The 25,408-nt window shown below is 53.0% G+C and overlaps 11 protein-coding genes across 11 annotated transcripts; 5 read left to right on the forward strand and 6 right to left on the reverse strand.

Moving 5' to 3' along the window:
• Positions 1–305: 305 nt before the first annotated feature.
• On the forward strand, positions 306–1,413 carry HMPREF1541_05780 (uncharacterized protein; the record flags this gene model as incomplete). The annotated part of the gene is made up of 3 exons (XM_008720117.1): positions 306–388; positions 436–549; positions 597–1,413. The coding sequence occupies 3 exons, from the start codon at positions 306–308 to the stop codon at positions 1,411–1,413; spliced, it is 1,014 nt and encodes a 337-aa protein (XP_008718339.1).
• Positions 1,414–2,237: 824 nt separating this feature from the next.
• On the reverse strand, positions 2,238–3,887 carry HMPREF1541_05781 (uncharacterized protein; the record flags this gene model as incomplete). The annotated part of the gene is made up of 1 exon (XM_008720118.1): positions 2,238–3,887. One exon carries the CDS (start codon positions 3,885–3,887, stop codon positions 2,238–2,240), a length of 1,650 nt encoding a protein of 549 aa, XP_008718340.1.
• A 769-nt stretch (positions 3,888–4,656) lies between these two features.
• Positions 4,657–12,219, reverse strand: HMPREF1541_05782 (uncharacterized protein; the record flags this gene model as incomplete). The annotated part of the gene is made up of 1 exon (XM_008720119.1): positions 4,657–12,219. One exon carries the CDS (start codon positions 12,217–12,219, stop codon positions 4,657–4,659), a length of 7,563 nt encoding a protein of 2,520 aa, XP_008718341.1.
• Positions 12,220–12,850: 631 nt separating this feature from the next.
• On the forward strand, positions 12,851–13,603 carry HMPREF1541_05783 (uncharacterized protein; the record flags this gene model as incomplete). Its single annotated transcript, XM_008720120.1, has 2 exons — positions 12,851–12,906; positions 12,955–13,603. The coding sequence occupies 2 exons, from the start codon at positions 12,851–12,853 to the stop codon at positions 13,601–13,603; spliced, it is 705 nt and encodes a 234-aa protein (XP_008718342.1).
• Positions 13,604–13,737: 134 nt separating this feature from the next.
• On the reverse strand, positions 13,738–14,717 carry HMPREF1541_05784 (uncharacterized protein; the record flags this gene model as incomplete). Its single annotated transcript, XM_008720121.1, has 3 exons — positions 13,738–13,826; positions 13,871–14,056; positions 14,105–14,717. The coding sequence occupies 3 exons, from the start codon at positions 14,715–14,717 to the stop codon at positions 13,738–13,740; spliced, it is 888 nt and encodes a 295-aa protein (XP_008718343.1).
• A 421-nt stretch (positions 14,718–15,138) lies between these two features.
• HMPREF1541_05785 (uncharacterized protein) lies at positions 15,139–15,849 on the forward strand (the record flags this gene model as incomplete). The annotated part of the gene is made up of 1 exon (XM_008720122.1): positions 15,139–15,849. One exon carries the CDS (start codon positions 15,139–15,141, stop codon positions 15,847–15,849), a length of 711 nt encoding a protein of 236 aa, XP_008718344.1.
• Positions 15,850–16,764: 915 nt separating this feature from the next.
• On the reverse strand, positions 16,765–17,222 carry HMPREF1541_05786 (uncharacterized protein; the record flags this gene model as incomplete). The annotated part of the gene is made up of 2 exons (XM_008720123.1): positions 16,765–16,992; positions 17,055–17,222. 2 exons carry the CDS (start codon positions 17,220–17,222, stop codon positions 16,765–16,767), a joined length of 396 nt encoding a protein of 131 aa, XP_008718345.1.
• A 181-nt stretch (positions 17,223–17,403) lies between these two features.
• On the reverse strand, positions 17,404–19,315 carry HMPREF1541_05787 (uncharacterized protein; the record flags this gene model as incomplete). Its single annotated transcript, XM_008720124.1, has 8 exons — positions 17,404–17,731; positions 17,780–18,384; positions 18,440–18,507; positions 18,565–18,617; positions 18,673–18,793; positions 18,850–19,027; positions 19,083–19,096; positions 19,153–19,315. 8 exons carry the CDS (start codon positions 19,313–19,315, stop codon positions 17,404–17,406), a joined length of 1,530 nt encoding a protein of 509 aa, XP_008718346.1.
• Positions 19,316–19,891: 576 nt separating this feature from the next.
• Positions 19,892–21,633, reverse strand: HMPREF1541_05788 (uncharacterized protein; the record flags this gene model as incomplete). The annotated part of the gene is made up of 3 exons (XM_008720125.1): positions 19,892–20,506; positions 20,552–21,486; positions 21,534–21,633. The coding sequence occupies 3 exons, from the start codon at positions 21,631–21,633 to the stop codon at positions 19,892–19,894; spliced, it is 1,650 nt and encodes a 549-aa protein (XP_008718347.1).
• A 647-nt stretch (positions 21,634–22,280) lies between these two features.
• Positions 22,281–23,100, forward strand: HMPREF1541_05789 (uncharacterized protein; the record flags this gene model as incomplete). The annotated part of the gene is made up of 3 exons (XM_008720126.1): positions 22,281–22,362; positions 22,416–22,887; positions 22,938–23,100. 3 exons carry the CDS (start codon positions 22,281–22,283, stop codon positions 23,098–23,100), a joined length of 717 nt encoding a protein of 238 aa, XP_008718348.1.
• Positions 23,101–24,443: 1,343 nt separating this feature from the next.
• Positions 24,444–24,907, forward strand: HMPREF1541_05790 (uncharacterized protein; the record flags this gene model as incomplete). Its single annotated transcript, XM_008720127.1, has 2 exons — positions 24,444–24,555; positions 24,615–24,907. The coding sequence occupies 2 exons, from the start codon at positions 24,444–24,446 to the stop codon at positions 24,905–24,907; spliced, it is 405 nt and encodes a 134-aa protein (XP_008718349.1).
• Positions 24,908–25,408: the final 501 nt, after the last annotated feature.

The raw sequence follows: 25,408 nt of genomic DNA on the forward strand, positions 1-25,408 counted from the left end.
TTGCACATCCCTCTTCTCGCCTCTGTCTTTCAAAATACAAGGCCACTTGGTTGCCTGGGGACAAGAGGACAATCGCTTTCTTTCAACCTTCACCCATCTTCACCGTCCCATTCGCTTTGACCTTATCTGCCGACTACACATTCGCTACGCCCTATACGCCAGGCGCGCATTCCGCCCTCCACTTACCCCAGCCTCTGCCCACATTCCTCCGCCGCCTCCTCTATTCACGATTCGGACTGCACCACTTCACGATCACTTAATCGCTCTTTCGTCGCTGTTGCTCACGCTCTTCGGCTTACTGCAAGATGTCCAACGTAATCGATGAAGTCAAGAGTGCGCCCGACACGTTTACGAGTTGGGACAAATGCATGGACAAGGCTTACTGCAAGTATGTTAGCTGCCATCTCTTCTTGCGGAGCGACTAATGGTAATTAGATGGCCGGCCATTATCGGTATTGTCGTTGGCTCGCTGATCCTTCTCTCGGTGCTATTCTGTCTGGTACAATGCATCTGCTGCGGTGTATCCTGCGCAAAAATGCTGTGCTGCTGGTATGTCCTCCATTGTGGTGCCGTCAGACATAGCTGAATTATTACAGTTGCAATGGCTGTGATTGTGGTGGCAAGAACAGACGTCGTGACCGAGATGACCGGCCTAGTCACAAAGACAACGAATACCATCAACTGCACTCCCAGAATCCCTACTCCGGCTATCAGCCACCGAGCATGATGGCGCCGACCTATCGCGGAGTGCCCCAGACGGCCACGTTTGAAGACTCCAAGGGTGGTGACACTCTGCCCGCCATGCCAACATGGGACAATGCTACAACTCATCGCGTCGAGGTGCAGGAGCCTCCACGTCACAGGCCGGACGATGTCGAGATGGGACGGCTGAACCCAGGCTACTCAAAAGGCGGCTATGATCAAGTCCCTCTCTCGCCAGCCTCACCTACTGGAGCAGTCCCAGGATATTTTCCCCCTCAGCAATCTCACCCGTACCAGTCGGATATGGGCGCACAACGTATGAATCACCAATCTACTGGATACGGTCACGGCTTCGACCCTGCACCTATTCCCAGCTCTCCCGCACCTACATACCAAACCCACGCCCCTCACCCATCCACAGGCGATCGTTTCATGTCAGGAGCTGCTTCTCCACCCCCGCACCACTATCAATCCAACAGTCCTTCTTATGCTCCTTCGAGCACCAACTACGAGCCCAGCCACAACGACTACTCTTCTCGAGCCAACACCTTCTCTCCTCCGCCGGCCGGCACCATGCCCACCGGTAACAGTTACAGTACCTACAATAACTCGTCCGCTTTCGAGGCCCAGACATCACCCAGAGAAGCTCGTCCGCCCTCACTGCTGCAAGTCGGCAGAAAGGCCGTGCCCGGTACTAGACGGGAGGTATAAAATCATCATATGATATTTCGTTTTGTGGGGAGACCAGCGTCTCTGTTTTGGATTCAACCCAGCATTCTGGGAATGGGATAATGACCAGTCATATCAACGGCGCACCTGACACACAAAAGACGAAAGGTGTCGCTTATCTACAACGTGTACGGTGTGTAACATTAGAGACATGATTTCTTGCTACGGCAGGCCATGATGCAGGAATCACATGGCTAGGCTTGTGCTACCGCTACAGCATGCAAAGAGAATATACTCGGCTTGCTAGAGGCAGAACAGAAAATGACGATTCAAGTCGCTATTTACCTATAGCCATTGCGTTATCTAAGTCCTCGAACCCCCCCCCCTCGATTACGAAAGAAGAGTACAGTCACCATCACTACTGACACTTCCGGATATATGCCTTTCTCCTTGGTCCTTATGGACATATAAATGCCAAGACACGTCAGATCCCAACAGCGTCTGGGTGAGGGGAAGAGTAGATGTATCGCACGAAGGAGACAGTAATGCTCGTGGAAATGTCTAGTTAGTGTCTTGGAGACTGAGAAATGAAAGTGAAATGAGATAGTGGGCTATCATGGGGAATCAAATATTATGTTTTTGACGCTGACGAAGCCATCGTCGCTAAAGGGGGATATCTCATGTACGCAATCATCAAGGCCATCCGTCTGTCACCTCGCCTCACCCTGCATCGGTCAAGACCAAGCTGCGCCTTCTTCTCGATCAAAGGGGAGCGCCTCAACCACCCTTGAACTCGAGCTCAATCTCCTCTCCTCGTCCGCTGCCGCCTCGCCTATTTCTCGACTCCACGATGCGCCATCACAGCTCTATTGCTTCGCCACATACTCACGCTCGCCCAGCTCATTCGTGGCAGGTCCTGAGTGATAGTGCTTGCCATCGCCTGCACCACTGGAGCTTCTCGCGAGCCCCGTGTTCTGATTAGGTGCCGCTAGACCTTGCGCTGGTGCGGCTTGTGCTGGTGATGCTTGAGTGGCAATCGGACTTCCGTGGGCGGCTTGGGCAGCCTTGCCTGACTCGGTAGGCGAGGTAACAACGCCGGATTCTTGAGCCGGTGGTACTGTGGACGCAGGGGCTTCCGTATGAGTCGCGATGGGTGTAATATTTCTGCTCTCGACAGGCGAGGTTGGCAAGGACGTAGACTGTCCAGCAGACATATCTGCAATGATTTCATGCCACTTGACAGCGTCGGCACCGGTGTGAGCCTTGAATTGGAATTCAGACGAGATGGACATCTTCTGTGAGAGCTTATTGCCTGAAGAGTCCTTACCCTTGATGGTGAATTTCTGACCGTCGACCGCGCCGATCGTGGAATCCGGGAGATAAATTGACTTCTCTGGAGAGGGTTCTTTGTGGAAGTCGTCATTGTCCTTGAACTGATGCAGCCACCCAGCAGGGGTGATGGCATAGTAGCCGCTCTTGTAGCCGGTAAGAGCACCAACCCCGCCGCGGGACTTGCGCTCCAGTGAACCTTCGATGAGAGGTTTTGTCGCTCGGTGACCCTGGTTGGGGAACGAGATGTTGTCCATGGAACGAGGAGGGGCATTTGGATTGACGAGAACATTGCTGCTGCGCTCACGGAAGCCGTTCCACTCGAAATCAAGAGGGATATTGGAGGCGGTCGAGGCGATATCGCCAAACATGGCCTTCTGACGGTCGGCTTGGCCTGACATGAATTGGTTGAAGGAGTTGAGCGCGGTCTGAAGGGTAGTGACGACGTGGGCTTCAAACTGCTGAAAGCTGTTCTGTACAGCAATCACGTCCTGGCGGTTATTGTTCTCCTCGAGGACTTGCTTGTTTAGATGGTGGTTGACGTTGCGCTGTAGGACGTATGGATCGTCGTCGGCAGCTAGCCTTCCATGAGAAGAATCAAAACGCGCCGAACTCTGAGCTAGAGCATCGATGTACTTTTGAGAGACCTTCCTCGCGGCATCCACAGCCTTGGCCCCCTTTCCTGCCCCGGACTCGAGCTCCTTGGTCTTGCTCTTGATTTCAGCGTGTAGGCGTTCAAGAATAGGCAGCACCTGGCCATGGAGGTTCTTCTCGGTCTCGACATAGAGATTACTTTGGGATTGGGTATTGGCGCGCAGGTTCTCAAACAGACCTGAGATACCTCCTAGAGCTGAGTCGAAGTGATGGCCCTCTCTCAGTGGGTGTGACAGGCTCTTCAGAATCTTGTCTTGATCTTTGGCTGATGTCTTTTGCACTTTGGCGACTTCCTTGATGTACTCCTCCAGGTAGCCGCATGTGTGCTTCCACGCTTGAAGACGCTCCTGAAGGAGACCGATGGAGGTAGAAGGGTCACCCTGAGGACCATCGCCGCTGGACACCGAACTGCCACCCATCGTGGTACTAGTGGCAGTCGTGTTCGACCGCGTAGGCAGAGAAGTCATGGTCGAAGAGTATGATGGAGGTTGCTCGTATGTGCCTGTTCGAAGGGCCTGCTTTAAGAGAGACATGTTAGCATACGTTGTACTAGAAGCGGTAACTGGGTGTTTCATTTGACGTACCAATCTTCGCAAATGCTCAATGCCGTTACAATGGTCTGGCTGCAGCTGCGCCGGACCACGTTAAGGGGGAAGGAACGCGGCCTTATATCTCTGTCGACTGGTGCAGATCGCTACTGGTAATTTGATATCAAGACTGTTCGTCGGTCTTCAGGAGATTGGCGAACGTGGATCGAGCCCCGCCGTTGCAGTTCTACAGTGCCGTCATCGTGCAGAGAACACAAAGGTCGAGACCTACTTTTCATCCAGCGCTTTGCCTGGTGCAGCCTAGTGATCGACAGGATACACCCGCCACGGTTTGCACAGCCACAGGAACTATCCTCAATGAGGCTTTTTGATGTTGCGGAAGAAGGTCGTGGACTTGGTGGTTGCTGCTGTTGGGCAGGCTCGATCGAGCATCTAGAAAAAATGATGCAAGCAATCCGAGAAATGCAGCCAGCCTTGAAGCTGCAGCGCACTTGTATTAAAATTCATCTGGGATGCAATTCAGACGTGGGTATCGCTATCATGAAAACAGTATTCGTGCGGCCTGCACTCATCTATAAGGACTCTCCGGGGCTGGCCTGGTCCGTGTTCATTGACCGTTTGTGAATGATGTCCGTCTACGCTTGACGCCATACCATGGTACCCACAACTCCACGCTTACCCCAGCGCATGGTCTTAAGACCAAATCATTCCTGGTGCATTCAAAGACTTGATCTCAGGCTATCCATCTTCCCAGTCAAGTTGGGCTGCTGTGAAACTCGTCTCCCTCCACTTCGCTTAGTCCCTCCATGTCACTACTTCCCTCGAAGTCGCCCGGACTGACGAGCTCAACGATGGACTCTCTCTTGGATCGTAGTTGATTCATTGTCTCCTCGATTTCGGCAAGGTCCCGTTCGTCTTCGGCAGTCGAAGCATCCGAGAATGCCGCCCTCACGCATTGGTCGGCAACCAACATGGCCTCGTTGAAATGATCTAGCTGCATTGACTGATTCTCTCGGGGACTGACGTTCAGAAAATTGGTCCGCCCGCATTTAGCAATGTTCAATGCCAGTTCTCTCACGATGTTCCGCAATTGATGGTACCGCTGAGGATCCGTCTCCTTTGCCTCATCCAACGCCGCGAAGAGCTGTGCATTCACAAGCTCTGCCGCTTCGGCTCGCACATTACATCCTGTCTCATTGAGGCCCAGGATCAGAGAAGCCGGCCATTTTGAAGCTGTCTCTTGCACAATGGGCTGAAGCCATCCCTCGGACTTAGCCACATCGGGATGTTGGTTATCGATTCTCAAGAGTCCCCGTACCAGTCGGAGGTATTCCGGAGCATAGTCGACCGTGATTGAGTCTACACTCTCCAGAGAGAACCTTGCCATATCCTCGGCCATTGACTCATCATGGCAATTCTGGCAGAATGCAAGGGTTGGCTCGACATACCCCGCTGCAATTTGCATATCGCGGTGCCCAAGTCCCTTTCTCAGTACTCGAGCCATGTCATCGGCGAATTGGGGTTCGCTGGCGAATTTGCCCACAATTTGCGCTGCACCATCAACAGCTTGTCGACCTTTGATTAACCGCTGAAGCCAACTAACAGCCATTGGGTTGTATGCAAGACCCATCTTTTCTTGCTCAGACGCAGATAATCCAATTCCATCGGTGTTCATCTGACGTTGATGAGCATCAGGCTCCAGTTCAAGGTTGGCCTCGCAGAGCAGGTGAGCAAAGCATTGCACGAGAGCTGAGTGATTGAACTGTCGGTGCTTCTCCCGCATGTTTACATACCCCGCATAATAAGCTCGTACAGCTCGATCAAAGCGACTGTCCGGGGCGTCGAGAGTGTGCAAATGGACCATTTCGAAACACCGCTCAATGAAGCCTGTCTCGATGACGCTCCTGCTGGCCCCTGGACTGATGTTCGAGATGCCGATGACGAGATTAAAGTAATCAACCCAGGCGCGCGGCGTGCGCGTCACGAGTTGGAAAGCTCGGAAGAGATTCTCGACGATGATGTCAAGGAAACGGTAGTAGCTGACGCTGGTCGACGTCACTGCCCCTTCCTGATCAATGTCTTGTTGGAGGGCTTGCAGACAAGTGAGTAGCATTGAAGCGAACGTCTTTCTGGCTAACGGGTACATGCTGCGGATAGTTGAATCCATCAGCACGTTGGGGTATCGCGCAAACCAACTCATGCAGGTCCACGCACAGGTGGTGCAGCGCTGCATGAACGACTTGACAATGTTAGCAGTCACCTCCAACTCCGGCAGTAGTTTCCAACGCGAAGACACTTTGTGCATGTAATCAAGTGCCATACCCAAAGCAGCCTTTTCAGGGTTGTGATCCTCGCTGCATTGTCCCGAGCCAAGCTCGTTGACGCGACGAAGTAGATCGCGGATGAACCGAGCATGAACAGGATCTTGCATGCAATAAGCACGTAGGAACAATTCGTTTTCTTGATCAATGTGCTCTTGGAGATCATGAGAGATGCTGAGCTGTAGAGGCTGACCGCGTTGAACCTTCGGATAGTGCATCTCGGTCTCCACGATGCTTGAACGGCGCTGGTAAAAGAGCATGTACGCATTGTAGAACTTTGCCATGCCGTAGATAGAGGCATCAATGCCGCCGAAACAGTAGTCTCCGATAGTGCTAGAGTCAAAAACCGTGACGTCTGAATCGTTGAATTGCACCCACGACCCTCTGGGTTCATCAGCGGACGGACGTTGACGGATGTATGAATAGTAATGGCCGGAATCGGCAGTTCCGGAGTGCACGATAATGCCAGTGAGTTCAAAGACATCCGGCGTCGGGGTGTCGTTGTCGCCGCTTAGATTGTCTAGCTTGTAAGGGGCCATATCGATGGTCTCGGGAAATTCGAATTGGTCGTTCAGCTTGGCTCTCATGCATGTCACCAGATCGAAGTCGAATCGCTTGAGGTTGAGTATGAGATTGTCGGGAATCTGCTTGAGGCACGACCGCTTGACGGCATCGACGTGTTTGGCGCAGGACGTACAAGAGTACTTATTGTCTCCTTGGAGCACCTCACCTTCGACATAAGCTTTCAAACTTTCCTGGAGGGAAGCTTTGCCCTTGATCTCGACCGGTAGCACTGAAAACGTCTCCGGCCGTTCAGAGATGTGCTCACACTCCTTAGATTTGATTTGCTGAATTGTTTCTCCACCGTAGAAGCTCTTTAATTGAGCTCGGACGGAAGGATCCACGGTCTCGCTCTCCAATCTATCGAACAGGAGGTTGAAGAACTCATCCACGTCCATCTGCACAGTGACATCGATCTGTTCACCGTCCCAGGTCGTAATGGACTCAACTGCAGCTGACGGGTCAATCGATTTGTCGTGAGAGTTTTGCATGTATGCGAATACCTTCGACAACTCCCACACCAATTTCTGATTGCGAGCATTCGCGCCATTCTGGAGAATAAGATCGCGGAACTGGACATTCATGAATAGCTGCGAGAGGAGAGAGTTGAGGTAGCAGGTATTGGACAGGTTTCGAAGCCCCGAATACCCAACTTCGCTTCGAAGAGCGAGTCTTTCGTTGCTGGCAGCCGCCGGAAGTTGATCACTGACATCAAAGTCTTCGCCGAATTCAGTGACCAGGAGTTCGGCATCCTCCGGCTCTTGGCAAAGGGTCAATAGCAGACTGTATAGGCACTCGCGCACAGTCATGTCGAGCACGGGCAAGCGACAAGCCATTCCACTGACATCTGACAGCGGCGGACGAAGAAACCGCCCGATTAGCTCTCTCATTAGTTCGCTCTGAGCAGGAAGACACTGTTGGCTGCGTAACAAACGCGCAATTTCTTGCAACATTGGGATCATACCAGCAACAAATCGGTCTGCGAGAGGCTGCCCAACGATCTCTGTGTGATCGTGCGCGAGCAAGGTTGTTGTCCATTGCGGGAAAATGCCTGCGAGCGCTTGTACTTCAATCACTTTGCCCATTCTCCTTAGCACACCCAGGGTGGCGTCGAAGTACTCTTGACATTGGGAACTGAACGCAGCCGCAACAGGAAGTAATCCCAGGAGAATGTTCCAGATATGAATCGAAGCCGCTTCGATTGTAGCCGAGTCGTGTCTTGAACGAGCAGCTCTGGGATCGTTTGCTTTTGGCACATTTTTGAAACCAGCTTGCCCCGTCAAGCCCATGAAAACATCCACAACAGCTTGTCGCACCTTCTCATTGACATCTCCAATGAGTGCTTGTTGAAAGACATCGATGAAGTCTTTATTGCCATTCAGGTGCTGCCAGATGCGATCATCATGGAGACTGGCTTCGACGAGAGCCTCGATACCTGCACGAATCGGCTTCTCAGGATTCTGAGGTAGGATTGTCTGCCCTCCTGCAACTTTCACCGAGGATGTGTAGCGGACAACATGGTCAACGAAATCTTCATGATTGGCGATGTACAACTTTCCGGTGGCAGGTGGCACCTTAGTTCGAAATGCCAGGAGCAGAGTGTCAATGGCTTCGTATGCCGCAGACAGCTGCAAAGGAGAGTCGAAGCTGGTCCTATCGAGTTTGTGCAAAGCCACAACAATGGCTTGGACTGCATAAGAGACGAATGCCAAGTCTGGACTTGCTGAGAAGGACTCTTCTTCGATACAGGCGCGCAAGGCGTGGGTACAGAAAAGCAATTTGTATGGCTTCTCACAGGGTAGCACATCGGAAGCTGGTGCTTCCATATCTCGAATCTTTTGCGACACCTCCTTGCGAACAGAGGTGATTGTGAGAAAAGTATACACCTCTTTTGCAAGGCGGTCGTCAGCCTCAAGAAGCCCGTAGAGGTCGTCAAAATGTAGCATGATTTTCTCGTCCACTGGTGAGCTTGATCGTAACCGCTTCTGAGGCATTGTCTGGGTGGCGTCTGCAGTCTTCTGCACCTGGACTTTCGCAGTGATGTTGAGCTTCTCAATGGTTTTCAATTCTTCCTGAAGAGCGATGAGCTGTCCGCCATGGAAAACCTTGAAACTGCTGAAGCCGGTGACAGTGGCGAGATAATGCCAAAGCTCGGATCCTGTGTTCTCACTTCCAATGGAGACTTTTCTCTCACCCATGACAACGTACTTATTGCTGCCTATCTCAACAATGATATCGCGTGCTGGCCCTCTGGGGCTTGGGAATTCCGGGAAGGCCTCTTCTTGCTTCGGAGAGATTGGACTGCAGCCAGGATTGCCTTTGATAGCTTCGGTGAAGCGACGTAGAAACAGTAGAGACCGATCGAAATGTCGCTCTTCTCTGCGAATTCCGTCCTCGGACGCAATGATCTGCATGGCATCTTCGCCTTCAGAGAAAGACTTTAGTTGCGCAGCTGATCCTAGGACAGCACCGACCCAATGATCGATTAGGTTCAAGTGCGTGGCATGTACCACTGACTTTGGCCGTCGCGCTAGAATTGGGCTGCGGAGATACTGTGCAATTATGAACTCGGTGGCAGGTCCCTCGACCGTCCCTGGCTCAGCGTCAAGCATAATCTGCTTGACACGGTCGAGACCTGGGATTTGGACAATCTCAGATTCAGCATCTTCGGACTGCTCTCCAAAATGGCAGTCGTATAACACACTTGATTTGGCAAATTCTAGAACAGCATTATTGATGTCAATTGAACGCAACCGAGGCCAGAAGTGTTGAAGAATTTGGTCCACAACCGGATTGCGCTTCTGGTTGATAGCCTTGACAAGGAAGTGGAGATGATCCCAAGCGTGAACACGCGCCTGTTGCTCGATGGAAGAAGAAACGAGGAGGGAACTCCACAGACTCTCGAGGCATTCCAAATCGAATTGCTCTGGGACAGTGCGCATCAACAATGAAAGGCAGTTCAGTCGGTAGTCAAACTGCGTCAAGATCTGCTGCGACGATAGCTCTTGGCGATTTGCACTCGAGATGCTGATGTGGGCGAGGTCATCCACAAGGCCGCGTGGCAGCCCACACTTTTCAATAAAAGCGACTGTTCCTGTATGATTCAAGTGACCGTTCTGAAGAATGTGCGTGATGGCAAGAATTGAGCCACAAGCAGCGTCGTCATGTGACTCAATGTCCGTGCGGATCTGTGAGAGCATTTCATCTTCCTCATCTTCTTCAATGGCGAGTCGCGTAAAGTCGTCCGCAATGCCGCGAAAGTATCCAATCAACTGGTTGAGAAAGGTCGTGCGTATCTTCTCCGATAACTCCAAATCACATGTCTTGGGCCGCATCGCGTCTCGGATCATTTTGAGACAGAGTCTGCGGACAACCGGCTCGACAGGAGGTGAGAACCAGAACGGACTGGGGGCCTGGAGAGTCGTATTGAGGGAGCTGAGCACAAATTCCGTGAATTCAAGAACTTGGACATTCCAGCGGCTGTACGGTAGCTCTGATAGCTTCTGACAGAGGTAGTACAGATGCGCGGCGGTGAATGTCGTGATCGCTTCTCTCAACATATTGAAAAGCTCCGCGGCAACGCGGTTGTCTGGGCTTCCGAGGATTGCTTGCCAGATCGTGTCGGTGTCCGAATTCTGGTACGATCCAGATACTCCGAAGAAGCCGATGATGTTTCCTGCGCGGCCAATGAGTTGCGGGTGCGAGTCGGGTCCTATGAGATAGCTTATGACGTTGTTTTCGCGAAGAGAGCGTAGGGCGAATCTGACGAGGGGATCTTGCGCCCCGTTGGGCACACCCCGCAACCTCAAGTTGAAGATAGAGATGAGATCCTGACTCAAAAACCCGAGTCCATGCACTCGTAGTTCCATTCGACCGTGCTTGATGAATTTCCAGTAGATCATGAACTTCCACGCGTACGGCATTATATGCGCCAGGTCTGTGACATCTGCGTCATCCCATGTGACACCGGCTGCATGGACAATGGACTTCCCCATTCTGGGAATTTCCACTGGCAGATGGGACATGATCTGCTCCAAGCGTTGGAATAACATCAGTGCATTGTTCTCGAAACTGAACCAAGCCTGTTGCTTCTTGATTCCTTGCTGTACGATGTTGTCGACAGTTGTGACGGAGGCTTCAACACTTTCCCTGATGTCTTCCAAAAGCGGATGGCTCTGATCAATCGCGCAATATTCGGGTGAGCTTTTGAACACAGGACAAAAGAGCTGGGTAGCCAGTGTCAGAGCAGTCGTGACCTGGATGAGGTCTTTATGTAAAGCAGGGGCTTTCGGTAGAGTCTCTCCAAGGGCCTTAGTGTATGCGTTCATGGCGTTGAGCAGAGGACTGGCAACGCGTTCGGCGATGGGTCTGACCAAGGCCATCACATCGAGCTGGTGGCGTCGTCTGAGACTATCAAAGAATAGTACCTGGTGATTCGGAGACGTGTCAGACAGCCTGCTCACGATGGTGTTGAAAGGTAGCAGATAAGAGCCACTGAGAGTATAGAAATCTGAAGAAGGTGCATTATCCTGCAGCGATGAGAGCTGTCTTGTGTCGTACTCGAATATCAATTTGCAGATCTGGCCGTAAGCAACGAAGAAGTCGACCATATCTTGGAACTGAATCGAAGATGGACCTCGCTGGTCACGGCGCCAGAGATTATCCAAAACGATGGGCAGCTTTTTCCAGAAAAACGGGTCTTGGTCGACGATCTCGCGGGTCATCGCTTCGCAATCGGCTGCCAGGTTTACAAACCATTCTTTGACTCTTCTGAAGGTATCGACATCTTCCTTCGAGGGGTCTGCGAATATCTGAGCGATCGCTGAGACTGCAAATCTTGATTCGCCTGGGCGAAAGCCAGTGGCAAGGGGGAATGTCCGGTAGACCCAAAAGGCTGGTACGACCGGCACCCCACCCCCAATACGGGTTGTCCATCGCGTCTGAGCTGGATCTTGGTCGAAGTCCTCCGGTTCAGCGACCTCAATTGGCGGCGAGGGAGACCGTTCGATGGTAGTCGCTTCGCTGGCTGTGGGGTCGACATGGTCAACAGGAACGGTATCGACGGTACCGTTGACGATGAGGGCAGGATCTATGATTTCTTCGGTCGGTGGAAGATCGTCTGCAGTGTTCATTGATTGTGATGACAACGGTCGAGTGTTGATTGTAACTTTGCTGGTGGGCGATGGCGTAGCCATGGTGTCAGAGGGTCTGGGCGGAAGAGTAGGCTTATGCAGAGTTTCGGAAGATGCAGGCTCAGTCGGAGAAGGAGTAGGACTTTCAATTGTTTGCTGCGGTGCGGAAATGCTCAGATTTGGGAGCAAGCTGTCTTTGTCACCGCTCTCGCTCAGCCTTGGGCGCTTCCTGTCATGGGTGGGCAACTCGGCATCGTCTCCAGAATTGCTCCGGTTTCTGACAGATTCCGGGAGCGAGGACATCCTGGAAGACCAAGAGAATTAGATTATGTAAGGCATGTCGAGCGATGAAGGAAGGCGGATGTGTCGACGCGGAAGATGAAAGAGTTGAGGTAGTCACAATGCTTGGCAGGACTTTTAAGGCAACTGGGCTGGAGCCTGAGCGCCTCGCACAAAAGCCGACCCAGAATTTTGACAATTCGAGGCACGGCAATATGACACAGGTCCGGATGAGGTGTCTGAAAAGTTAGAGAGTAGATGTTGCCAGGAGAAAACGAGGGATAGTAGACGCGGTACCCATAAGTAAGATGGCGCGGCCAGCGATCAAACGGAGTGACTTGGCCAAGACCAGGGTGACCTAAAACCGCAGAAGGTGAATAGGCTGTGCCTGATCGGTCAACGGAACCTCTCGGTTTATCCTTGTCCTGATAAGCAGGAAGGAAGAATAGGATCTAGTAGCTGGAAGACTTAGGCTGTACCAAGTCCTCCATGGTTGACAGTCGACGGTCGATGGTTCAAGACGCGCCCCTCTAGCGTATCGCATCGCCCTAGGACCACTTGGGCCTAGCTCTCCATGACGTACTCCCGCCCCTCCGTGCAACACCAAATATCACATGAATTTTGACCGGCCACGATCTTGCACCACCACTGATCCATGGACAGGACCAGGATACAGCATTCGACCGCACTGCCGTATCCCGCACCAACATGGTATGGAATAGCTGTCATTCTTGCAATATCTTACTGATGCAATGATAGGCCGACTACGTCGCAAGATATCGAGGAAGCTGTCCTTGCCCTGCTCCTGCCACTCCTCAGACCGGTCGGTGAACACAGACAACACACCGCACGGCCTTCAAAAGGTCGCAATCGCTCCAAATGCAAGCCAAGAACTGAGACCAACAATAGCATGGTGAACGAGACCGCGGGAATTCCAGAGATAGCGGGACAGCTTACAGTAGGTCTTACAACCACGTACCGCAGCCTCAACGCCCAGGCACGCAAACTTCACGACGCCGACAGTGCGGCAGAGCCTGCCATGGCAGTCGTGTTTGTCTGTCGCAAGGCTCTCCCCGATCCCGCCTGCGCCTCCTTGCCATTCCTTATAGTCGCAGCTTCATCCAAAAACCAGCCTGCGGAGGCCATGCGGTTAGTGCCGGTTTCCGAAAAGGCCGAGATGGCGATCGCATCGGCCCTCGGTCTGCCCCGTGTAGCGATGCTTGGATTACACGAGGCCGCCACTGGTACGAAGCCACTGGTACAATACGTCCGGGAGAAGTTCGCACCGATCGACATTCCGTGGCTTCGGGCCGGTCCGGTCCCTCAGTACTTCCCGCTCAAGGTCGATACCGCTCACATTCCAGTTGTGCAGAAGGCCGCGATCAAGCAAGGGAGCTCTGCAAAGTGATGGTCAGATTTGTCACAATTGTCCAAGCTGTTATCCTGAGAGCCGTGGAAGTCGTCGATCCTCGGTCTGTGAGTGCGCGTTTGACAGGCCTAGTAGCCATGACTGTGGTGTTCCCAAACGGACGAGCTGCTATCTCATCCCACGAGGGGAATCCATGTTGGAGTCCGCTCGCGGTAGTTGCGGTAGTCGTCACCAAAGAACGATATCAGGTACCGCTCCTCATCTAGGGCGGTTAGTCCAGCTCCTGTACTGGTCGGAGAAACTCACGCATGACTCGATGAGAGAAAAATCTCCAGAGCACCAACGTGTAGGCGAGGAACGAGAAGGAATTTCCCAGCACCAGCTGCGTACCTAGCGCCCAATAGAAGAAGCCAAAATAGCTCGGATGGCGAACCCAGCTGAAGATACCGCTGGTGACGAGAATATGGTCTTCTCTCTTGTAGTATTGAACTGCTGCCAGATTAGCGTGCCTGTTCATCATCGGCATCCCAAGCCACTCACCTAAGTGGTTGAAACTTGCTCCAGCTTCTCTCATCGCCATGCTTCTGGCCATCTGCCCCAACACAATCAGACCCATACCAATAACAGTTACCGTCCCGTTCGGCACTATTATGAACACGCCTTCCCACTTCCCAGACCACCACCCCTTCCCCTTGACAAGCTCCCTTACTGCAACCTCTACCAAAGCGACCAGATATGCGCAGCCCTGCGCCGCGCCGTTCCCTACAATCAAGAAACTCGATCGGTCCGCCATCGCGGGATTCCACCTAGCCGTGCACCAGAATTCCAGGAAATGGAACAACGTGCACGTGGCCACAAAGAACGGGAGGCGCCACAAGGGATTGCGAGAGAAAGCGAGCTGGAGCGAGAAGAGAAGCGCACCAGAGAGTACCGCTCCAAGAAACAGTGCTTGCAAGGCGATGGACGTGAGAGCCGCGGGGCCGGTGGGCGCGTACCGAGGGTGGTAGAGCGGCGAGCGGACGGGAGAGCTGGAAGAGGATGGTGAACGCGACCGACGGGTTGTAGACCCGTTGGCACGGTGCTCAGGACCATCATCGTGGTCAGCACGGGTGTCCGCCGCTTTGCTCCTCGAGCGAGAACGTGTCTGAGGCATTGTTGTGGTTATTCGTGATTAAGGGGGCCTTGAGAGACTGGTGGTCCGGAAAAGCAGCTGGCGCCGAGAGTCCTCGTCAAAGTGCAGCTGCAAGCAAGGCTGCATAGTCGCCCCTTCCGTCCGGAAGTCGTGACAACAATACTAAGACGGCGCACAGACGATTCCTCGTCGATGCTTCGCAAGGAAGGCCATTTGTCGCCTTGGCGCCGAGGCCATCCGGAAGCTAGTTCACAGCGTCATTGGCGAGCATACGCCGCCGGAGAGAGGCGCAAAAGGCTCAACGCTCCAGGGGTTACGGGTAAGACTCTGGCCGTGCAGAGGCCGCTACGCATTATGAGGTTCAACTGCTTACATAAATCTCCCCCCTGAATACTCCTTCCGCTTTTATTCCTTTACATATCGATTGACTTCTGCTGCTACCATGATGACCCTCGCAGATAGTCTAGAATGGCAGAAATGTCAGCGCGGAGAGCTCTACGTCTCGTTCAGCCCAGAGCTCATCCAAGCTCGCGACAGGTGTGCCAGCGCCTGCCAGGCCTTCAACTTCTCCACCGATTCCTCTCGCCGCAACCGCGTCGGGCTCTGGCGGAAGATCACTGGGGATGAACGGCCACTGCCCCTTCCCACACCGGGGCAAGCGACAGATGACGATCTCTTCGTGGACGATCCGTGGGTAGAGGCCCCCGTACGAGCCGACTACGGCGTCAATGTCATGCTCAGCCCTGGCGTGTTTCTGAACCACAATGCCACGTTCGTTGACTCTTGCCCTATCAGAATAGGTGCCAGGACCTTGATTGGACCGCACTGCTCATTCTTTTCCGGCACACACCCCCTGGACCCGGCAGTAAGGAACGGTACGGCTGGTCCGGAGACCGGGAAAGATATCGACATAGGCGAAGACTGCTGGCTGGGCGGTAACGTGATTGTCCTTCCGGGTGTGACAATTGGTCGGGGCTCGACTGTTGGAGCGGGCAGCGTGGTGACGAGGGACGTACCGCCTTTTCATCTGGTAGCTGGAAATCCAGCAAGGATTCTCAAGAAGATTACGTCGACATTAGACGCCGCGGCAGAGACTCAAGCTCCGACGAAGGAAAACCTGGAGGGCGCAGAGGTGGCGATGTCGAAATCATAGTTGTCCGATCTACGCCCCGTAGCTGCCAGGAGAATTTCATATGGAGTCCAACCAGGACCTTGCTGGTGCAGTCAACAGGTCTCAGTGATTCAGGTCAAGGTAACGGCTCGACGGTTGGCTAGGCGCTGAAGCTGACATCCACTTCTGCACATGAAGTTGCTTAAAGAAGTGCTAAGGGTACCGTCGTTAAGCTACCCGTAAACCATTCGTACAGCATTGTCGACAAATCACGCCATTATGAGGAAAGTCTTGCCCCCAGATCTAGCTCTACAGGGTTGGTCGGGCCGGGTATGACATCCTGCGGGAGGTAAGTACACTCTGACGATTGGGCGGTCAGGCTTAAAGTGGCGGTGATGCACTTAGCCAGGAAGAAATGAGAGAGGGGATGCTTGTATGTAGGATGGGTGTATTGTTCAGGCCAATAGTGACCAGAGTCTACCACAGAGGATCGAGAGAGAAAGCGATGAGGCTTGACTCTGGGTCAGTAGAACCTCTCCATGTCTTCGCTTGTGAACGTTGTGGCTGCAAAATGTGCCAGCTGTGACCCTTTCGGCCTCATGGTCTCGCATCGCTGGGCAATCTCTCGCGTGCCCGATGGCTTTCTGAATCAATCACTCCCAATCCTCCAAGCCGTAGAGCAATCAATGCCATCTCCTCCCCGGGCCAGGGAGACATCAACTCTCTTGAGTTTCCTTGGCCGGTGGGTAATTGAGACACAGGACCAAGTCGCGATTCTCTCGCAGATGGCCTGAGTCTGTTGCATACACAGCTCGTAGCACCGCGATTTCATCGTCCTGCCGTTCTTGGGACTGCTCGACAGAGTGAAAGCTACCCGACTCATCCTTATATTTCTTACACCCAAAGCTCTCTGCAAAGCGACGGGAAGCCTCTTGCTTCAGATCTTCCACACCACACTTATCCGGCCACAATCATCATGTAATGATGCGGCAAACAACGGTCTGGCCAGCCTTTGTTGGTGCAGTGGAAGTTATCAGAGACACCATGGAATTGAGCCAGCTTATCGCCAGTCATAGAAATCGTCAAGCTTTTTGTTGAATAGTCTCCGGTGTCCATGTACGTGAGCATGCGGGCAATGAGTGCTGGATCGTCTTCGGGGAGTTCGAGAGACTGATTGACTCCTTCCTGTTGCGATACTAGCCTTCGACATTGACTGGGTGATGGAAACCTTGAACCGCATAACTCACACGGAAGATAGGCTTGACGGCAGCCTCATTTGGCTGAAGAATCATTCGGTGAACTTTCAACTCGTGGCCATCTTCACACTTGAGCACAAAGTCGTGGAACAAACTGGTCGAGAGCTGTGAGGCGAAGCCTTCCGTGAAGCCTTCTGCCAGGCTGTCAGGATCCGCCATGACCGAGTCCAGGTGGGTAAGAATTTGCAAGAGGTTGACGATTGGAAAAAGATTGCAGCTATAACACAAGAAATAGCGAAGGAAGAGGCAGCAAGAGTAGGGTGTCGTGACTGACAAGTGACTGACTGCTTGTTGAATCCAAAGAGCGCCCAGGAACCTGGTGGCTGTACCTCGTGTTCCTTTACTTCACAGCAACATTATGCTCAGTTCGACCATGCTCCATCGTTCTCTCGCGCGTCACCTTGAACTCAGTTGTACCCAGGCTAGACACATCATAGCCTTCGCTAAGCAAATAATTCTTGAAGCGTTCATCCTCCTCCTCAATCATGTCCTGTCCAACATTCGGCAGTCCAAACCATGCAACAATTGCACTGAAAATGCATAGCGAACTGGACACCCAGAAGGGATACTGGCCTTGCTTGACGGTGTCCCCACCAGCAGCATCAATGATCAGCGGGAATAGCCACGTCCCGATGAACGCTCCGACCTTTCCCCACGCCGCTGCCACTCTGTCGACACGTCAGCTGATGCTCCCAGGAAGCAAGCGGCAGTCTCACCCATAGAAATGCCCTCGAATGGGAGTGCTAGCCAGCTTACTGCTCAGCAACCCGATATTCGCCCCGGGCCCTACCTCGCCCAGCGCGGCAAAGATGCCGTATATGACCACGAAACCACCGACCCGGCTCGGCTGGTTCAAGTGCGGATACGCGGCCGTCATGGCGAAGCCCACAATGCCTTGCAGCGTCACGCCGAGCACCAACGTGTTCTTTGCGCCAATCCAATCACTCAGGAACGCACCCAGCACCGCACCCGGGACCCAGAAGAAGTTGGTGAGGCAGGCCCACCCGAAGGAGCGCCATAGTGGTGCATCACTGGGGAGGATGAAGACGAGCCACGACGAGGCAAAGATGCCGAAGCTGTATGCGGAGAAGTTGTAGACGAACCAGATGACGGACATGACGGTATTGCGGAACCAGTAGAATTTGATGATCAATTTCCAGGGATAAGAAGTCATCTTGTGGCGGGTGTACTGCTCGGGTTCTTTGAGCTTGAAGCGGAGATAGAGCAGTGAGAGGGGCGGGATGGCGCCGAGGCCAATGCAAATGCGCCATGCTGTACGTAGATTGTCTTGTCCCGTGCAAAGGACAACGATCATCGGAACCTGGACATTCAGGTTAGGCATGATAGCAAGCGGAGTGGAGGGAAATGGAAAATACGAAGGCAGAAACGACGAAACCAAGGTCGATCTGGGCGTCAGTGCAGAGCACGAACCAGCGGTTACGATCTAGATCAAACCAGTGTCAGTGGAAAGCTTAGCAATCAGGTCACGAATTGAACTTACGGCCTTTCTTGAGCTCGCCAGTGGATTCGGCTGCACCAACGCTGCCGGCAGGACTGGCAAGTGTCAGCTCAGCCTCGCCTTTGGGCAGCTTGATCGCAAAGAACGTACTATTCACCGCCGATGCCGATGCCGATCAAGAAGCGGAAAGCTTGGAGCGCCGCGAACATGCCTTGGATGTTACCACCAGCTCCGTAGGCCCCTGCGCAAAGAATAGAGAATACGATGAGGACTGAAATACCTCGGTCAGCATGCTTTGCGAACATACTGGGCAAAGGGCGGGCTCACCGATTGTTGAGATTAGCAACGAGTTCTTGCGCGACCATCTATCGGACAGGACTCCAAAAACAAGGTGCCCTAGCACTGTGCCCGCAAAAGCAATGGATGAGACGTTGGACTGAACGTGGTTGTTCGTATATGCTTCGCCGTAGATGAGTCGAAGCATCGTGTTCACGCCGCCAATGACCTGTGTTCGCGATTAGTGCGACGAGGGTCCTGCAGCCGACGGTGGCTCTGAATACCCCATTGATGTAGCCTGAGTATCATTGTATCAGTATCGTGATGGCAGTTCGTGAGTGCCATCTCTCTCACCATCGCTAAACAATCCGGCGCCGCAAGCGATCACCGGCCATGATCGATCCCAGCGACCCTTTGGGAGCTCGGAAAGCGGTATCTCGCCAAGAGCTAGTTCACGCTGAGCTGCATCGTCGTCACTGGAAACGGCAGTATCTCGTGGGTTCTTCTCATCAGCCATTTTATGGTTGATGACCAGTGGGAGACTGAGGGAAGTGTACAGTATATATATGAACGAGAGATCCGTGGATGCTCGCTAAGTCCCAACATTCTGGGCTGGACCCTTCACGCTCCACGTGCGTGAGCCTTGTGATCCGGCACTGGAGTTGAGCATGGTATTTCTGCTGTTCGGTACTCATCGATCACCGGCTATACCTAAAAAGGTGTGCAGCCCATGAGAGGACGTTGAGGAGCAGCCAATCAGCCGTCGAGACAGAGCACGGGTAGTATGGTTGCAAGCCATTAGTTTGATGTCGGTGCCATCTTGTGGGCTCAGGTTGATGGCGCTGTCTAGCGTTGCAGTATTCGGTAGTCGACCTTGTGGGATATGCATTCTCTATCCGCCATTCCACGCGAGTTGCTGTTTTGGTAGGGCCGAATGCGCGTGACTAACCCTCTGGTTGGACTCACTTGTGCAAGCACCGAGCGAAGGATTGTTTACATCGCCGCACAAACATGCTTTGGATGAGAACGAGATGAGATCTGCGCGAATTCAGTACTGATATTTCGTGTTTGTACATGTACATTGTGCACAAAATCAGATCTTCGCCTTCTTCCCACTTTGCTTCTCTTCCTGCTTGGCCTTGTCCTTCAATACTCTCCGCAAGATCTTACCGCTGGCAGATTTCGGAACTTCATCGATGAAGCGTACGCCTCCCCGGAGGCGCTTGTGGCTCGCAACTTGGCCTGATACCCAGTCAACGATCTCCTTAGCATCCTTCTCGCTGTTTTTGCCCTTTGCTGGCACAACGTATGCTCTCGGCACTTCGGTGTGCATCTCTTCGTCCTGGACACCGATGACAGCAACGTCGTTGACGCTGGGATGGTCCATAAGCTTGCCCTCCAACTCTGCTGGAGCGACCTGGAAGCCCTTGTATTTAATCAGCTCCTTCACACGGTCGGTGATGTAGAAATTCTCGTGTTTGTCCTGATATCCCACGTCTCCTGTTTTGAAGTACCCGTCTTCCGACATAGCCTCCTTGGTAGCAGCTTCGTTCTTCCAGTAGCCCTTGAAGATGTTCGGCCCACTGAGCCAGAGCTCGCCCGTCTCACCTGGGCCTAATTCTCTGCCTTCAGGAGAGATATACTTGGCTTTCATGTTCGGGAACATCTTGCCAACGCTCCCCACCGAGTCGTACCACTCATCCCAGGGCTGCGAGGTTATTAGAGTTTACTCATCAGACAGAATGGCACATACCTGAGTGTGTGTCATGGGAGAGGTCTCGCTCAATCCATAAGCTTGGTTGATCTTGATATTTGTGCGCTTATGCACACTATCGACAAGCTCTTTGGTCAATGGAGCAGCACCGCAGGTAATCATCTTGACGCTGCGGATATCATATTTATCCACGATCTCATCTCGTGCTAGACGGACGATGACTGGAGGGGCGACGTAGATGAAGGTGATCTTGTGCTCTTGAATAGCCTTCAAGAAGACCTCGAGATTGAAAGCAGGCATGACCACCACTTCAAGTCCGCGATGTAGTGGCTGATGGACCAGACCTGTCAGACCGTAGATGTGGAAGAAGGGTAAGACACCGAGAATCTTGTCTTTCCCACCAGAGTACCACTTCCCCACCGCACCATTGATCAGCAGTACATCTGAGATGATATTGCGGTGGCTCAGCATGACGCCCTTGGGGAGGCCAGTGGTGCCGGATGAGTAAGCGAGAAATGCGAGGTCACCGTCAGGATCCATCTTCCTCCTCCGATACCTCACAGCTCCGCTTGTTGGGCGGATATTGGACCAGTGCTTATACTTGTGGGCTTCATCCCGCTGCTCTCCAATCAAAATAATACGGTCATTGGGTATCCCTGCTTTCTCTGCAGCTTTTGCAGCGTTGGGGAGAAAGTCCTTGGTCGTGACAAGAGCTTTGGCCTCTGAGTTGGACAGCTGAAATTCCAATTCATTTGCCGAGTAAGCAGGGTTTGCTGGGGTGACGATACCGCCAGCGTAAAAGGTACCATAGACGACCGGGGCAAAGTCGATATCGTTGGGTGCGTAGACAGCGAGCACATCGCCTTTGTTCCAATCCCACAGATTCCTCAGGCCTTTGCCGAAGGCAGTAGCAGCTTCGCGAACCTCAACCCACGTATACTTGCGTGAGGAGTTGTCGCATGATCGATATATCACTGAGATGTGTTAATACATTGGCACTACCATTATTTGGTGATCGCACCCTGATCGTCCGAGAAGCCACGGTCCTTGCGCTCGAACATGAAACCCCACAAGTCCACATTGGGAATGTCGACCGTGGTAAAGGAGGATTCGGTAGGCATGTTGAGCTGTCTTGGTTTGCCGAGGTTTCTCGCTAGCTCATGCCGCTGGCCCCAGTGCCAGGGATAGATGAATGAGCGCAATCAGATTGAGGCAGCTCACAACAGGTGTTCAGTTCATCCTCAATACACCAGATTGCTTCAAAAGTCCGAATGAAAAAGTAAGAACAGCTGTTGCGCAACGAAAAGGCCGAGCTGGATGGCATCATGTCGCGTTCCCCACACAATTGCGCTAGCGGAGCAGGGGTCGTCAGTGAGGGTAGATCCCCGGAGTACGGAATTGGGGGCCCTCCGAGGCTGGTTGCTTCATTGTGGGTGTTGGACTATTGCTCAATCCTGAAGTGTAGCTTGAATCTATGTTGCTTTAGTGACCCGACAACCGTAGTGGATGAGCCTTCGTTGAGGCTGCCCCTACTCACCACCATACTGTTACTGTTGCGAGGCCCGAGTCCGTTCGTGCCTGCCTTAGACTGCCCTTGCCCTCGCCCGCAGATCTAGGGTCAGCGCAGCCGAGGCACCCAGTGCTTGGCGTCACAAGCCAGGCCGAGCGCAGTCCACCAGTCCTGACCTCAAACTCTCCTTCTCCATCCTCCCAACAACCATCGCTTCGTCTTCTACTAACGCGAAGTTGTGTATACTACAGCGTCAAGATGGTCGCGGACGCGCTAGTCTATCATCCAGCAGTGGCGCACTACTTGCGCTACGTTGCAACCACTGTTGGGAGAGATAAAGGTCCGTTACCCCGAATAGGCTGACATTGGCACTGGAAATTGACACATCGCCAGTCTTGCGGACGATTCAGTACTTTAGTCGCTTCTATGCCTGGTATCTCTACCGCACGAACAACCCAGAACGTCTCATCCAGCCCTGGGCGACAGTCAAGACCCAATTCGCCTTGACCCGTAAGATTCTCCGCATCGGCAAGTTCGTGGAGCATCTCCGCGCTGCAAGTGAGATTTACGATGCCTCTATCAAGGCCAATAGTGGCGATAAGGTCACACAGTATCTCCAGCTACTGCGACAAGTCGGATATACAGGCTACATGTTCTTCGACATGCTGACCGTGCCGGACGCGCTCGGTGTCAAGAAATACGAGAGTGCAAAGCGGCTCCAGGCCACGGCATACCGCATGTGGCTGTTCGGTCTCATCTCGAGCGCAAGCGCAGGTCTCTACGCACACTACAAGCTGCAAGCCCGCGTCAAGGCCACCGATGAGAAGGATGCGGAGGGTAAGGTCGAGAGATTGACTTTGGCAAAGTAGGCATCACCATGTCCCATGAAGACCCCAGCAGCTAACTGTGGATCAGACAACAAAAGGTCACCAACATTCAGCTCGTGTCCGACCTGTGCGACTTGACTGTTCCCAGCACCTTCCTCGGCTACACCAATCTGGACGATGGTCTGATAGGCCTTGCCGGCACTCTTTCGAGCTTGCTCGGTGTGTACGGCGCTTGGCAGAAAACGGCATGATCTCGCCATAATTCTAGCAATGCACGAACCCTCAAACGTCAAGCTCAGTTTCAACTAACGCGAAATAATCTGGCACTTCTCCAACACAGGTTGTTGTGGCTCAGACAAGGCTAAGAATGCCGTCGGTGATGGCGCCGCCAGCCGTCCTCCGGTTCCTCCCGAGCTGGAATAGGAACCCCCAATAATCTGGAACCTCCCCCAATATGGGACCATGGGGTTCCATATTTTTCTCCATGTTTGACATTGGGCGAGACCCGGAATCCAAACACGAAAACATCCAAAGATAGTGTGGTGTTCAATGGAGTCGATCTGTTCCAATTCATTTTCGTGCTCGGGTCCCTCCTGTTGCTGTCTTTCCGGACCACTTCCGATGCCAACGTGCTGTCGGGCCAGTCCGTGTGATTTTCATGCTGTGCCTGTAGACTCGACTCGTTGCCGAACTTAGAAATATATTGCCGCGCACGTGTCGGCGGTCCTTGAAGCTGGCACTTTGGTTTGCTGGGATACGAGGTGTGGTCTAGACTTATACGAGCCTACCACGTCCACGTCTAGCCAAGACGACGTTCCACCGCTTGCCTAGTCCCTGCTAGCCGCACAGGCAACGTGTAGATGCTGTTCGAGGCAGTCCTGCATGACCTCTGGGCGATGAGCCGACAGGCGCGACAGTGGCTCGATGAGGCTATTCGAGACCCACTTTCGGGCAGTGAAATCTGCGACCTCACCCCCCTCTACCAAAGCGAGTCCAGGAGCGTAGTCGATATTCATGGCGGCTTGCCATATCAAAGGCCTTTGCAGCAGCGCCTCAAGTCTATCTGCTGTCGGTGGAGAAGCCAGTACTTAGATGAGGTGCTGGAATTACAAAGCCTTTGCCGGCCTGAATCTTGGAGGCTGATGATGCGGCCGTAAATGCTGCTAGCCAAGGAATCTGTTCAGAATCCACGCCTACGGATACTGGCTTGCACACATTGTCAGTTGCAGAACAGGTCAAATAACGGAGAATCCAGATGTTCCGATGACTGCTGCGGCCGTATAAGTCAACGGGACAAGAGTTATCGATCTGCCCGGTGATGAATGCTACGATACAACTGATGCTTTGCCTGTGGCCGAATTGGCAACGCTTCCGACGGTTTCAAGGACGTAGATGACTAACGCTGATTTGCCAACATCTCAGCCACGATTGATCGCCATTAGCTTTCGGGCGAGAAACTTGACATACGCATGATATAAGATGAGGCGCATGCGTGGAAATCACAATCTCAACAACAGGGGACGAAAACAAGAAGCGTTGTTGTATTCTCACTTCAACAGCAAGCACTTCTTGGCCCTTAGCAAACTAGCAAATCATGTCGCACCTCCAGTATTTCACCTACAAGGGTTTCGGCGAAAGAGTGCAGAAAGACACGCACTACAGTCAGGCAGTCCGGATCGGAAACATTGTAAAGATTTCCGGCCAATGTAAGCCATCCTCATCAGGCAACCTCAAATGCCAAGCCAATATGATTGACAACGCTTAGGTGGTTGGGATCGTTTGACCGAGGAAATACCAAGTGACATTGGCCAACAGGTCGATCGAGTCTTTGACAATGTCGAGCATACCCTGCGGCAAGCCGGTGGAAGTGGGTGGGAGCAGGTATATCAAATTCGTCTCTACGCAGCGCCGTTCGACATGGAAGTAACCGAGCACTTCATTCGCAACCTCCGCAAGTACTTACCTAACCATCAGCCACTGTTGACTGGGGTTGGCGTCGCCGCTCTGTACGGCGGGGCGAGGCTCGAGGTGGAGGTTGAGGCGCATCTTGGTGAATGATGTATCAGTTCGAACGACACTCGGTTGCGGACCAATAGGAATGGGCGCCATGACGAGCTGGTTGGCCTCCGTTGCTCCGGATCACGCTGCTGTGAGGACCAACGTCAGCAGCAAATGCCAGCGCGGGGCTGTGAGTCGGTAGTGACGAAAGAATCAACGAAAAGATGGACTGGCGTCATGTATAGCTTAAGGTGATGCATGGAAAGCCGCAAGGCAGGCAGTGCATAGAAGTGCCGGATGTCTCGCCTTTCGACCTAGTGGCTCGCTATTGGCATCCAGTCGCATTCCAGTCTGTGCTGAAGATCGAGATATGTCATAGTATGGCTTGATTGCCTAATAAAAGTCAGCTTTTTCGAGAGTCGTTCTCATTATGCAAATGTTTGTTTATCACTGCGGGGTATGGTCGCGACGTCATCTGTACGTGGGTAGCAACTGCCCCGGCTGAGGCTCTGTCAGACCCGCAGGTTGACAGCACCACCCATTCTACAAGTAGCTAGATGA

This window comes from Cyphellophora europaea (genome assembly GCF_000365145.1).
Source record: "Cyphellophora europaea CBS 101466 unplaced genomic scaffold supercont1.5, whole genome shotgun sequence".
NCBI classification, from domain to species: Eukaryota; Fungi; Ascomycota; class Eurotiomycetes; order Chaetothyriales; family Cyphellophoraceae; genus Cyphellophora; species Cyphellophora europaea.